Below are 15,286 nucleotides of genomic sequence, written 5' to 3'. Positions count from 1 at the left end.
GTGTACACTGAGTATACCCTCTCAAAACAGCCTTAATCAGTCAGGAATGGAGTCTACAGGGTGTCAAAGTGCTCTAAAGAGATACTGGCCCATGTTGACCCCAATGCTTCCCACAGTTGTGTCAAGTTGGCTGGATGTCCTTTGGGAGGTAGAACATTCTTGAAACACACAGGAAAGTATTGAATGTGAAAAACCCAGCAGCGTTGCAGTTCTTGACACAAACCGGTGCGCCAGGCACCTACTACCATACCCTGTTTAAAAGCACTATTTTGTCTTTCCATTCACCCTCTGAATGGCACACATACACAATCCATGTCTCAATTATCTCAAGGCTTAAACATCCTTAATAAACCTGTCTCCTCCCCTTCAGTTGCAGTGATTGAAGTGGATTTAACAAGTGACATCAATAAGGGATCATAGCGTTCACCTGGTTAGTCTATGTAAAGGAAAGAGCACGTGTTCTTAATGTTTTGTGCACTCAGTGTATGTACTGAAGTTTAATGTGTATATTACCAAAAATAACAGCATTTGATATTGGCTAAAAAACACGTTTTGCAACAACACTCAAATCTGGCTTTACATTTCTGTAATCTACATTTCCATAAATTGCTTTTTAAGGTAATATCTTACAGCTAATACCCTTAATGAGAGCTGTGCTCTGGACACCATATGTGAACTGATTGCCCCACTTAAACTGGGACTTGCTTAACACCCCAGCCATCCTACAATCTAAGCTTGATGCCCTCAATCTCACACAAATTATCAATGAACCTACCAGGTACCACCCCAAAGCCGTAAATACGGGCACCCTCATAGATATCATTGTAACCAACTTGCCCTCTAAATACACCTCTGCTGTTTTCAACCAAGATCTCAGCGATCACTGCCTCATTGCCTGCATCCGTAATGGGTCAGTGGTCAAACGACCTCCACTCATCACTGTCAAACGCTCCCTGAAACATTTCAGCGAACAAGCCTTTCTAATCGACCTGGATATTGACCTCATCCCGTCAGTAGAGGATGCCTGGTTATTTTTTTTAAATGCCTTCCTCACCATCTTAAATAAGCATGCCCCATTCAAGAAATTTAGAACCATCAACAGATATAGCCCTTGGTCCTCTCCAGACCTGACTGCCCTTAACCAACACAAAAACATCCTGTGGCGTTCTGCATTAGCATCGAACAGCCCCCGTGATATGCAACTTTTCAGGGAAGTTAGAAACCAATATACACAGGCAGTTAGAAAAGCCAAGACTAGCTTTTTCAAGCAGAAATTTGCTTCCTGCAACACAAACTCAAGCAAGTTCTGGGACACTAAAGTCCATGGAGAATAAGAACACCTTCTCCCAGCTGCCCACTGCACTGAGGATAGGAAACTCCGATAAATCCACTATAATTAAGAATTTCAATAAGCATTTTTCTACAGCTGGCCATGTTTTCCACCTGGCTACCCCTACCGCGGTCAACAGCACTGCACCCCCTACAGCTACTCGCCCAAGCCTTCCCCATTTCTCCTTCTCCCAAATCCAGTCAGCTGATGTTCTGAAAGAGCAGCAAAATCTGGACCCCTACACATCAGCCGGGCTAGACAATCTGGACCCTTTCTTTCTTTCAAAAATTATCTGCAACCCCTATTACTAGCCTGTTCATCCTCTCTTTCGTGTCTTCTGAGATTCCCAAAGATTGGAAAGCAGCTGTTGTCATCCCCCTCTTCAAAGGAGGGGACACTCTTGACCCAAACTGCTACAGACCTATATCCATCCTACCTTTCTAAGATCTTCGAAAGCCAAGTCAACAAACAGATTACCGACCATTTCCAATCCCACCGCACCTTCTCCGCTATGCAATCTGGTTTCAGAGCTGGTCATGGGTGCACCTCAGCCACGCTCAAGGTCCTAAACGATATCGTAACCGCCATCGATAAGAAACAATACTGTGCTGCCGTATTCATTGACCAAGGCTTTCGACTCTGTCAATCACCACATCCTCATCAGCAGACTCAATAGCCTTGGTTTCTCAAATGATTGCATCACCTGGTTCACCAACTACTTCTCTGATAGAGTTCAATGCGTCAAATTGGATGGCCTGTTGTCCGGGCCTCTGGTAGTCTCTATGGGGGTGCCACAGGGTTCAATTCTTGGGCCAACTCTTTTCTCTGTATACATCAATGATGTCGCTCTTGCTGCTGGTGAGTCTCTGATCCACCTCTACGCAGACGACACCATTCTGTATACTTCTGGCCCTTCTTTGGACACTGTGTTAACAACCCTCCAGACGAGCTTCAATGCCATACAACTCCCCTTCCGTGGCCTCCAACTGCTCTTAAATACAAGTAAAACTAAATGCATGCTCTTCAACCGATCGCTGCCTGCACCTGCCCGCCCGTCCAGCATCACTACTCTGGACGGTTCTGACTTAGAATATGTGGACAACTACAAATACCTAGGTGTCTGGTTCGACTGTAAGCTCTCCTTCCAGACTCACATCAAACATCCAATCCAAAGTTAAATCTAGAATTGGCTTCCTATTTCGCAACAAAGCATCCTTCACTCATGCTGCCAAACATACCCTTGTAAAATTGACCATCCTACCAATCCTTGACTTTGGCGATGTCATTTACAAAATAGCCTCCAATACCCTACTCAATAAACTGGATGCAGTCTATCACAGTGCCATCCGTTTTGTCACCAAAGCCCCATATACTACCCACCACTGCGACCTGTACGCTCTCATTGGCTGGCCGTCGCTTCACACTCGTCGCCAAACCCACTGGCTCCAGGTCATCTACAATACCCTGCTAGGTAAAGTCCCCCCTTATCTCCGCTCATTGGTCACCATAGCAGCACCCACCTGTAGCACGCGCTCCAGCAGGTATATATATCTCTGGTCACCCCCAAAGCCAATTCCTCCTTTGGCCGTCTCTCCTTCCAGTTCTCTGCTGCCAATGACTGGAACGAACTACAAAAATCTCTGAAACTGGAAACACTTATCTCCTTCACTAGCTTTAAGCACCAGCTGTCAGAGCAGCTCACAGTTCACTGCACCTGTACATAGCCCATCTATAATTTAGCCCAAACAACTACCTCTTCCCCTACGGTATTTATTTATTTATTTTGCTCCTTTGCACCCCATTATTTATATTTCTACTTTGCACTTTCTTCCACTACAAATCTACCATTCCAGTGTTTTACTTGCTATATTGTATTTACTTTGCCACCATGGCCTTTTTTGCCTTTACCTCCCTTATCTCACCTCATTTGCTCACATTGTATATAGACTTATTTTTCTCCGGTATTATTGACTATGTTTGTTTTACTCCATGTGTAACTCTGTGTTGTTGTATGTGTCGAACTGCTTTCCTTTATCTTGGCCAGGTCGCAATTGTAAATGAGAACTTGTTCTCAACTTGCCTACCTGGTTAAATAAAGGTGAAATAAATAAATAAAATAATGCAACGACGACAGATTGTCTGACTTGTTGACACTGTCACAAACCACTGAAATGAACTAAGCGAACGGCAGGCGTCACTGTGTGGCTGTAAAGCCTGTAGAGGTGTGTTATTGGTGCGTTTCTAATCACGTTTAATCTTGCTTGTGTCGATCAATACACCGCCCCTCCGAAACGAAACAATACACCGCCCCTCCGAAACGAAACAATACACCGCCCCTCCGAAACGAAACAATACACCGCCCCTCCGAAACGAAACAATACACCGCCCCTCCGAAACGAAACAATACACCGCCCCTCCGAAACGAAACAATACACCGCCCCTCCGAAACGAAACAATACACCGCCCCTCCGAAACGAAACAATACGCCGCCCCTCCGAAACAATACGCCGCCCCTCCGAAACAATACACCGAAACAATACACCGAAACAATACACTGCCCCTCCGAAACAATACACCGTCCCTCTGAAACAATAGCCCCCGAGTGAGACGGACACAATTAGCCAGGCCAACACTACTACAACTACACAGGAAACTACAGGGACAATTAGGACAGAGTCCAAAATGAACTCAGAGTAGGAGTACTGATCTAGAATCAGTTTCATAATGAATACGATTATATGGACGGGGGGGACCTGATTCTAGATCAGCACTCTTACTCAGGTGATTTTGAATACAGGACTGGGACTTTTAAGGTCATTTGGGCTTCCTATCCCATCCACACGTTGACACTTGAATTGAAGGGCATTTGGTAAAGTGGATTTAAAATAAGCCAGCAATAAGCCAGCTAATGATGTGATGGGATCAATGGTTGTTTCCATAGGGAGCTACTGGGACAATTACAGGAAAATTCAAGGGCCCTGGAAGAAGGTTAGAGGCCCTCCCTATATGGCAGAATGGTCCCCTGTGGATGGAACAGAAAGAGTGATGTTGTCTGATATTGGCTGTATGAGAGTTACATACAGTGACCAATATAACAAAACATTATCAAAAGCACCACGTGGGAGAAAGATAACTTCATGAAATCTTTAGATTGAGTTGTTTAGGAGCAGACGTAAAAAAATAGTACAGAATAATAGCCCTTCATTAAACATAGTTAAATTGAAGACTTAATAAAAAAAAACAAATTCTGAGTTCCTCTTATGTTGCAAAGCAGAAACACAGAAAGAAACACCTTATGAATTTAGCGTCGGCGCGCTGCTTCTCTGTTTTACGAGCAGCACAACATAGAAATAACCAAGGCCAGCCAGGGACAATACGCTGTGCATACGTTAGTGTGTAGATGGAGCCTGTATTTCACCGTGACATAAATCAACCTGACTCTTTACGTATCCATGGCCAATTAGAAAACAACAATTAGCTGCAATGGGGCGTGCTACAAGTCTAATGATGAATAGGTAGTAAATATTACACCATGACAGGTAGGTGGCAACTGTAATGCATTCATTTGTAAATGTAATCTGTTTTTCATAAAGCAGTGACAAAAATGAAGGCCTAAATCCTATTCTATACACATTTTTTGTGTTTGGACTTTTGTATTTTCATTTAACCTTCAAATTTACCAAGTTGAACCATTGAGGTCAAAAGAAGTATTTCGCAATGTTAATGTGTCAAAAAAGGCAAGTTATATTTACAAGCGAGACATTTTCACTGGATAGGTGCAGTGAAATGTGTTGTTTTACAGGGTCAGCCATAGCAGCGCGGCAATTCTGGAGAAAATGTGAGTAAAGTGCCTTGTTCAAGGACATGTCGACAGATTTTTCACCTCGGCGGCTCGGGTATTCCAACCAGTGACATTTCGGTTACTGGCCCCGACGCTCTAACCGCTAGGCTACCTGGGAGTAGGTGGGGTGGATATAGTTGGGGGTAGTTAACTTACGATGCGCAGCAGCCACATCTGGGTGAAGGAGGAGGTGGAGTAGTGGGTTCCGTAGTGGAACTTGGGCACCTGGTCATCCTCCCAGGATTCATAGCGGTCGTTGAAGAACGCCGCCCTCTTGGGGTTCAGGGCACCAATGGGCTGTGAGGAGAAAGAAACTTAAAATGTTATTACAATGTTACTACAACAGAGACTGATAGACGGATAGAAATGGAGATAAAAGATAAACAGAGAGAAAGAGAAAGAGTGGCAGTACAAAAAGAAGAAAAACATTTAATGTTTCAGAGAGCAGACTTTGTTTCAAACACAGGGCATATATATTCAAATGATGTTGGTAACCTTTGTGCATTCATCGAATGAATATTAGATGCTGTGTTGTTTTGAGGATCAATCCATTCCAACAGAGTGCATTTCACTTCATAGCCCTGAAACACAACCCCCTGCGGCTAGTCTGTCAGAGAGAACGAATGTGTTGCGATGAAAGGAGGCCTAGGAACATCAATAGCAAGGGCCGGGAGGTTCCTCTTTCCATTCGTATTAATCTGTAGCTAATATACTAGTCAGGAGACGCAGCCGCCATTGTGGGTCTAAAAAAATGGATCAGTTGCATTAATTTTCCATTGATCTCAGAGAAACCAATACCTGCCTGGGCCTGGCTTATTATTTAAATGCTCATTTATAGAAATCCCTTTTTTACCCGTTCAATTTTTATTAGTCTTCTATTAGCCCTCCTCCTCTTCATCCCTCGCTCCAAACACACCTCTCTGATCAATGGTAATGGAATGATGGCCTTTTGAAGATGAAGCACTGGCTGGTGGATCGATAGGCCCTCCCTCATATCATAGTGCTGTCATGGGAGGCCTCGTCCAGGCTGGGGAGAGGCTATTGATCTGATGCTGCTGTTACTGTGTCGGGTGGGTGTAATGGTGTGTGTGTGTGTGTGTGTGTGTGTGTGTGTGTCTGATTGTATCCAAGGGTGCACCCATTCAAGACCGTACCCAATTACCTTCCTTATACTCCAACAACCGGAAAAGAACAGGAACACACACACGCCAACACACACACCGCCTCATGCCGACACAGTGTGCTGGGCTGTGCTGACAGTGACACACTATTGGCTTACCCAGGGCTACTGGGGGTGGGAGTACACACACTGAATTATACAGTACAACGATTGGACTGATTTATTGCCGTAATAACGTAGAGCTCATTAAAAAAAGAAAAGGCTGGAAGAGGAATAGAAAATAAAAAAAGAGACTGAGTGCACTGCAATGAGAGAATAAAAGAGAGAGGGGGGAGGGAGCGGGAGAGAGAGAGGGGGGAGAGGGGAGAGAGAGAGAGAGGGGGGGAGAGAGGGAGAGAGAGAGAGGGGGGAGAGAGGAGGAGAGAGGGGGAGAGGAGAGAGAGAGAGAGAGAGAGAGAGAGAGAGAGAGAGAGGGGGAGAGAGGGGGGGAGGGGAGAGAGAGAGGTAAAAATAGAGTGAGAGAGAGTGTGAGAGAGGGAATGAGAGGGAGAAAGAGAGGGAGCGCTCTACACTGTACATTGTTTACTGCTGTAAATTACCGCCGGGTGGAGAGCGTTGCGTGGCGAGGAGAGCGGCGGTACAATAGAGCGGTGGTGACAGCGTCGTACATCAGGGCCGTCCCCGGTGAGGAGTGCTCTGATCGAGTGAACGCTGCCCATTGGGCTAATATGTTGAGGCGGTGCCTGCGAATAGCGCTTTGACGAGCGGTCGGATAAATGAGCTGCTATCGTTGTTTTTAATTAGACTTTGAACGGGAATGAGATTAGAAGAAGCCATGGACGGAGTTAGATGGTGTTACTGCTTCAAAGAGGAGAATATGGGAGACTTTAATCTTGGATAAGGGTTTAATCTGTTGTTCATCAAGAATGTAGATTAGGAAGATGTTGGGAAATGGTTATTGTAGCACCATTATTACACCATAGAATTAGTATGTAATTAGGAATTACACTTATAAAGTACTATGCTAGCCAACTGCTACCCATAGCCACTCAACTATGCTAGAGGCGTCACTACAGACCCTGGTTCGATTCCAGGCTGTATCACAACCGGCCGTGATTGGGAGATCCATAGGGCGGCGCACAAATTGGCGGGATAGGTTGTCATTGTAAAAGAGAATTTGTTCTTAACTGGTGTGCCTAGTTAAATAAAGGTTAATTAAAATAAAAACTATACAAGAGGGTGTCTGTGACGAGTAATCTTTTATGTGACGCTAAATCCTCTAACATATCGGAACCACAGGAAATGCATCATACAGTAACACATTATTGTGCTGATATACTGTTAGCAGATCAAAACAGAGATTCATGTTATCAAAGGACTCTGATCACAGACACAAATAAAATCATTCAACAGTTAACCGAAATCAAATCTAACGTCACCCGGATAATACAAACAATGTTTCCCTACAGTAAATCTCTCTGATCGGGACTCAAATGTCAAAGACATCAAAGGCAAGAAATGCTATCAAGACGAGCAGAAACCAGACAGTAGCATATAGTTAACCATTACAACATTACAGCTCTCCAAATTATAAGGGTCAGCAGTGATACAACAAGCTACAATGTTTTCACATTTAAGGATTATTATTATAAATCGCTCGTTTAGGAAGGCTCAGTCTGAGCTTTGCCAGAGAGCCTTGAGACATAAATCAAAGCGTGGTTTTGAGAGGACTGTTTATATATAATCTCCTATTTAAACAGTGAGAATGACGTGGTGTTTGAGGGGTGTCAGAAAACATATGGGACGCATCTTGAAATCAATACCCCATTAGCCCCCGCGCGGTGCCAAAGAGGGCCCTGGAAGCGCTCAATACAAAGCTGCGTTATTTTTGCTACATTGCAAATACAGGACCCCAAACCTGTCCAGGTCAACACCTCGTTCAAGCATCCCGTTTCAGGAGTCCTTCCAAATTGCCTGTTTAAAAAGGCCTGAATGTTAGAGCAGGGGTGCGTCCCAAACGTCGCCCTATTCATAACATAGTGCACTACTGCTACTAAGGAGCGTCCAAATGTAGTGCACTAGATAGGGACTAAGGTTGTCTAGTGTAAGACCGTGTCCTTATCGTGGTGACTACAATGTTATCTCTGGGCTGGCGTTTCATGTCAGGCCGAGGTTAGAGTTTAGGATGAGAAAGAGCCCCAGGGTATGAACGGAATCGCTCTGACAGAAGGAACATACATTTGTGAGGACATGCCCTCGCTCACGCACGCATGACAGCGTGTGACACACGGGCGTTCGTGGCAATTTCAGCCTCTCAATGTCACAGGGCTCTCACATGACCTGTTTCTATCAAAGAGAGCACGACATGAGAGGGGGAGGGAGGGAGGGAGGGTAGACTGAAAATAATCATCATTTGGGGGGTGCGTATATTTGTCCTGTTACACACAAGGGTATAATGGAAATGTGTTTTTTTGCATATCCCAACGCTCCCTGAGAGACCCGCAGGGAGTGGGGTCACGGCCAGGGTCGCCATTGTACAGCAACCCTGGAGCATTTAGGGTTAAGTGCCATGCTCAAGGGCACAGCGACAAATTATTTTAGATTTTTTTATGTTCACCTTGTCGGCTCCAGTATTCGAACCAGCAACCTTTCAGTTACTGGCCCAACGCTCCAACCTCGAGAAAAAGAGGAGAGAGAGAAGGAGAGATATCAGAAGGGAGGATTATGATGAACCAAACTAAAGGAGCAGCCAATAGAGGAGGAGTACTGAGCGTCGGAGTGGCTGTTCTTTCCCAGACGATGCAGTCTGCCACGCTCCGCTGGTCATACGCTGATATCACACCATGTCAACAGCATGAATAAAACTGGTGGAATAAAGACTGGTTGGCCCCGCATCTCTCCTTCCTTCACTCCCTCGCTCTTCAATGAGAATGGGGGGATGAGGGAGGCAGAGAGAGTAGAGAGGGATAGGGAGAGGCAGAGAGAGAGGGGGTGAAACAAAAAAAGTCTGCCCACAATCCTCTCTCCCTTCCCCTTGTTCTGTCGTTCCACCTCCCCTTGTTCTGTCGTTCCACCTCCCCTTGTTCTGTCGTTCCACCTCCCCTTGTTCTGTCGTTCCACCTCCCCTTGTTCTGTCGTTCCACCTCCCCTTGTTCTGTCGTTCCACCTCCCCTTGTTCTGTCGTTCCACCTCCCCTTGTTCTGTCGTTCCACCTCCCCTTGTTCTGTCGTTCCACCTCCCCTTGTTCTGTCGTTCCACCTCCCCTTGTTCTGTCGTTCCACCTCCCCTTGTTCTGTCGTTCCACCTCCCCCTTGTTCTGTCGTTCCACCTCCCTCTCCCCTTGTTCTGTCGTTCCACCTCCCTCTCCCCTTGTTCTGTCGTTCCACCTCTCTCTCCCCTTGTTCTGTCGTTCTACCTCTCTCTCCCCTTGTTCTGTCGTTCCACCTCTCTCTCCCCTTGTTCTGTCGTTCTACCTCTCTCTCCCCTTGTTCTGTCGTTCTACCTCTCTCTCCCCTTGTTCTGTCGTTCTACCTCTCTCTCCCTTGTTCTGTCGTTCTACCTCTCTCTCCCCTTGTTCTGTCGTTCTACCTCTCTCTCCCCTTGTTCTGTCGTTCTACCTCTCTCTCCCCTTGTTCTGTCGTTCTACCTCTCTCTCCCCTTGTTCTGTCGTTCTACCTCTCTCTCCCCTTGTTCTGTCGTTCTACCTCTCTCTCCCCTTGTTCTGTCGTTCTACCTCTCTCTCCCCTTGTTCTATCTCATTCCCTCCCTCTCTCTGCTGCTCAGTTTCTCCCTGGGGCGTTGAGGCTCGACTGAGCACAGAGGCTGAGCTGTCCAAACTCTGGAGGAAGAGGGGGAGGGAAGAGAGGCTGCTATGGCTGTCATGTGTCAGCCTAGTGGGCAAAATGAAGCACAAATAAACAGAGCGGGGGGGGGGGGGGGGGGGGGGGGTGGTACACAGCCGTATGGTGGGAAACACTACACAAGGGAGGTAGAGAGAGAGAAACGGCGATGGGAGGACTGGTCAAAGGAGGACTGCTTGGAGGACAGTGTTGATGTGTATGACAGGATGAGTGTGTGGGCGTCGAGAAGCAGTTATGGCAATGACAGTTCACAAAAAGGCCAGAAAGTCTTTTCAAGAGAGCATGCATTCACTCCAGCTGAATCCATCCTCAGTCATAGCAAGATGGACGCTTCTGCATTCCACCTCTACCTCAGAATCCTTTGCCAGCCAGGGCAGACTTGGGCCAGACGCACCATTAGAAGTGAATGGCCATCTCTGTGTGGCTCTAGAGTGCATTACTTCCCAGGTATACTCTGCCTGTCCATTACTGCACATGCCTGTTGTTTCCTGTGGCTCGGCTGATTTATTCGGCCATTTTGGCTTAAGCCAGACACGGGCGCTCCATTATCTCACTCTCAAAGTAATCCTCTGTCCTCCCACCATTGGGCGCCATTACACATAATTAATGGCCGTTCTGGGGCTGCTGCGACTGGCAGGCTTTGGAGATGGGCCTTTTAAAAGTGTGTGTGTGTGTGTTTTAAAAGCGTCAGGAGGGGAGAGTAAGACATCTCCCATTGTTCTAAGCTTAATCATCTGTAGAGAGCATTCCTTTACTTCAGAGGGAGCGGCGGGAGGGGACTTAAGACTGACTTCAATTAGTAAATAATGAAGTTTTGCACATGAAAGACTTCTGAAAGACTTCTGTCCAGGTCAAATACAAAATGGAGTCTTGGTATTACATGACTTCCTCTATAGGTGTGGAAGAAGTGATACCATCTAAGAGTACCCCTTAACGTATGCTTCCTAGTCGAAACAATTTCCGCATACATTATGATGACATTTTATGACGTTTTGGTGTTTGACAGCATTCAGCATTTTTTTCCCTTCTGGCTGTTTGAGCACACAAATTTAGTTTTTTTAGGCTTGTTGAAGTTCGGTATCCGAAGTCTACGCCCCTTCATCGGTGATTGGTCAACAGTAGGCATTCTTCAAAGAAGTGTTTGTTGTCATTCAACGACAGACGACTAGTTTTCATGAACATTTATTTTGTTGAGAAATACTGCACCAAACATCTTAGATGTAAAAAGACCTCTGTAAAAACACCAAAATTAATTACAGATTTATTGAGTTATCTTAGATTAACTCTGACTATTTTGAGGCAGTTTACTGACTACTGCATCTCAAGAGGGACAAATATTGCCGCTTTTTCAAGGTAAGGTATTTTAAGGTAGTACGCGAGCACATACGTTCACTTCACCTAGCCGAGTTCTGCTAGGAGCAAATCAAACCTATGTATGAGGACGCCTTTAGCCAGTGAAGAGGAAGAGAGAGAGAGTCTAAGAGAGAGAGAAAGAGAGAAAGAGAGAGAGAGAGAAAGAGAGAGAAAAGAGAGAGAAAGAGAGAGAGAGAGAGAAGAGAGAGAGAGAGAGAGAGAGAGAGAGAGAGAAGAGAGAGAGAAGAGAGAAAAGAGAGAGAGAGAGAAAGAGAGAAAAGAGAGAGAGAGAGAGAGAGAGAGAGAGAGAGAGAGAGAGAAAGAAAAGAGAGAGAGAAAGAGAGAGAGAGAGAGAGAGAGAGAGAGAGAGAGAGAGAGAGAGAGAGAGAGAGAGAGAGAGAGAGAGACATGTTCTTTCCTCTCTGCTATGTGTTGTACAGAGATGGCTATCAGCACCCAGTGATTAAAGAGACGTCTCACTTAACTATGATCAATCGCAATTACACAGCCACTACTCAGGCCAGGGGAGTGGGCAGTGATTAACAAACAGCCCGCTAATCATTCCAGCCACAACTCCCCTACATACTCCCTCATAGCCTACTACCTTACAGGACTTTCTATCAGCGCTGACTCAGTCACAGAGAACCTGTCTTCAGCGACACGTCTCTCTCTTCCTAAGTGTGCGAGGGTGTGTTACCTTGGACAGGTCTCTGTAGTTGCTGGGCAGAGTGAGGTCCAGGTCTTCAGTGTCGTAGTTGGTGATGACCCAGGGGAAGACGGGGTACTGATTCAGGTCGTTGTACGTACGGCCTGGAGGGAGGGAGGGAGGGAGACATAGGGGGGGCGGTCACAACAGTCTCAAATTAGTCAACATCATCAAACTTCTAGAACTGAACATGTCTAGTAATCTAAATGTCTGGACACCAAACTCCATTTTCAATTAGAGCTTAAATGTGGAATATTAACAAACTATGAAGAAAATGAAGTCAGAGGATGAAACCATGTTGGCCAAACAGAGTTTATATCATTTACATCATTGACCACATATGTTCATAATAGCTGGGTGTGTTGTCATTCCCTACGGTGACAGTCCAGTGACAGTGGGGTAACACTGGTCTTACCAGAGATGGTGTTGAGGAAGATCAGGTACTCAAAGTTGGAGATCTCTCTGCGCTGCCAGCGCTGGGTCATGTTGGAGGCCTTGTAGAGCTGCTTGGGACTGGCCTGGGAGATACGCCTGGAGGAGGGAGAACACACACTGTCTGGTTAGATGCCGGGCTCTCTGGTTAGATGCCGGGCTCTCTGGTTAGATGCCGGGCTCTCTGGTTAGATGCCGGGCTCTCTGGTTAGATGCCGGGCTCTCTGGTTAGATGCCGGGCTCTCTGGTTAGATGCCGGGCTCTCTGGTTAGATGCCGGGCTCTCTGGTTAGATGCCGGGCTGTATGCCAGTCCATAAGTGCTGGCCAACAAGACATTGACAACACTTTCAAAGAAAAACATTTCAGACCCACTGTGAATTATGAAAACATAACCTTAATCATACCAGAGGATTAGTGTGCTTTCAAGATTTCCAACTTCAATAATAAAACTGATTCAGTCCAAGGCCTTAGTAATGTCTCTAAATGCAAATGTTCCAATATGAAATAGGTATTGATATTTAGGCACACTAAATGAAAAAGAAAAATATGCAATGAGTAGGGTTAATTCTTCTTCGCACGCAGCTACACACACTGATCCCCCCCGCATCACACACACACACATACGCAGGCCTCCGGAGCATGATGTATGCTATGGGACTTAAACAAATGACCCACAATCCAATTAAAACAAAGGCAAATGATGGAATGAATCACTGTCACAGTGTGAGATTAGTGTGAGATTAGTCATTAGGCCAGCAGAAAGTCACAATCACCCCTTTACAACTCCCAGTTTATAGCTCCAAAAACACTCAACAAACATTAGGGCAACATCTCTGAACTTTATACAAGGCAGCTAAAATCAAATCTAATCTAATCTTATTTGTCACATGCCCCGAATACAACAGGTGTAGACCTTACAGTGAAATGCTTACTTATGAGCCCTTAACCAACAATGCAGTTTAAAAAAAAATTAAACAAGAAAAGATAAAAGCAACAAGTAATTAAAGAGCAGCAGTAAAATAACAATAGCGAGGCTATATACAGGTGGTACCGGTACAGAGTCAATGTGCGGGGGCACTGGTTAGTCAAGGTAATTGAGGTAATATGTACATGTAGGTAGAGTTAAAGTGACTATGCATAGATAATAACAGAGAGTAGCAGCAGTGTAAAAAGAAGGGTGGGGGTGCACTGCAAATAGTCTGGGTAGCCATTCCATTAGATGTTCAGGAGTCTTATGGCTTGGGGGTAGAAGCTGTTAAGAAGCCTTTTGGACCTAGACTTGGCGCTCCAGTACAGTTTTCTGTGCGGTAGCAGAGAGAACAGTCTATGACTAGGGTGGCTGGAATCTTTGACAACTTTTAGGGCCTTCCTCTGGCACCGCCTGGTATAGAGGTCCTGGATGGCAGGAAGCTTGGGCCATACGCACTACCCTCTGTAGTGCCTTGCGGTCAGAGGCCCGAGCATTTGCCATACCAGGCAGTGACGTAACGAAAGATCTGAGGACCCATGCCAAATCTTTTCAGTCTCCTGAGGGGGAATAGGTTTTGTCGTGCCCTCTTCACGACTGTCTTGGTGTGCATGGACCATGTTAGTTTGTTGGTGATGTGGACACCAAGGAACTTGAAGTTCTCAACCTGCTCCACTACAGCCCCGTTGATGAGAATGGGGGCGTGCTTGGTCCTCCTTTTCCTGTAGTCCACAATATTCTACTTTGTCTTGATCAAATGCTAACCCATATGACGGTTAGACCAGAGAACAAATGCTAGGGAAATCTAGTTTCTTTAATGGTACCTAAAATGCTGTCTGAATGTTAGGTCCAACGTTTTTGAGACATTAATGTCTAGTGGAAGAGAGGTTGGGGTGAAGCCTAGGTAGTTGATATACCTAAAGAAAACTCTCTGAATGTTAGGGAAATGTTATTGCAACACTGGTGTGGATGTGATGTTGAGGTAAACATTATAGTGTGAGGTAGAGGTACTGCAGGTTGTGGTAAACATTATAGTGTGAGGTAGAGGTACTGCAGGTTGTGGTAAACATTATAGTGTGAGGTAGAGGTACTGCAGGTTGTGGTAAACAGTGTGAGGTAGAGGTACTGCAGGTTGTGGTAAACATAGTGTGAGGTAGAGGTACTGTAGGTTGTGGTAAACATTATAGTGTGAGGTAGAGGTACTGCAGGTTGTGGTAAACATAGTGTGAGGTAGAGGTACTGCAGGTTGTGGTAAACATTATAGTGTGAGGTAGAGGTACTGTAGGTTGTGGTAAACAGTGTGAGGTAGAGGTACTGTAGGTTGTGGTAAACATTATAGTGTGAGGTAGAGGTACTGTAGGTTGTGATAAACATTATAGTGTGAGGTAGAGGTACTGCAGGTTGTGATAAACATTATAGTGTGAGGTAGAGGTACTGCAGGTTGTGGTAAACATATTGTAAGGTAGAGGTACTGCAGGTTGTGGTAAACATTATAGTGTGAGGTAGAGGTATTGTAGGTTGTGGTAAACATTATAGTGTGAGGTAGAGGTACTGTAGGTTGTGGTAAACATAGTGTGAGGTGGAGGTACTGCAGGTTGTGGTAAACATTATAGTGTGAGGTAGAGGTACTGCAGGTTGAGGTAAACATTATAGTGTGAGGTAGAGGTACTGTAGGT

General features: G+C 45.5%; 1 protein-coding gene across 4 annotated transcripts in view; it reads right to left on the bottom strand.

Annotated features, from left to right (window-relative positions):
- Positions 1-15,286, bottom strand: part of LOC106610178 (lipopolysaccharide-responsive and beige-like anchor protein) — a 296,378-nt gene that overhangs the window by 72,827 nt on the left and 208,265 nt on the right. For all 4 annotated transcript variants that reach the window (XM_045722742.2, XM_045722744.2, XM_082978435.1 and 1 more), the window contains exons 43-45: positions 12,626-12,741; positions 12,202-12,314; positions 5,328-5,468 (exon numbers count right to left, since the gene is read on the bottom strand). In XM_045722742.2, coding sequence (XP_045578698.1) covers positions 5,328-5,468; positions 12,202-12,314; positions 12,626-12,741 — 370 coding nt within the window. The remainder of the gene's footprint in view (positions 1-5,327; positions 5,469-12,201; positions 12,315-12,625; positions 12,742-15,286) is intronic.

The sequence above is a fragment of the Salmo salar genome, chromosome 08 (assembly GCF_965601325.2).
Source record: "Salmo salar chromosome 08, fSalSal1, whole genome shotgun sequence".
Classification (NCBI taxonomy): domain Eukaryota; kingdom Metazoa; phylum Chordata; class Actinopteri; order Salmoniformes; family Salmonidae; genus Salmo; species Salmo salar.
The sequence above is the reverse complement of the archived record's forward strand: the minus strand, read 5'-3'. Positions and strand labels throughout refer to the sequence as shown.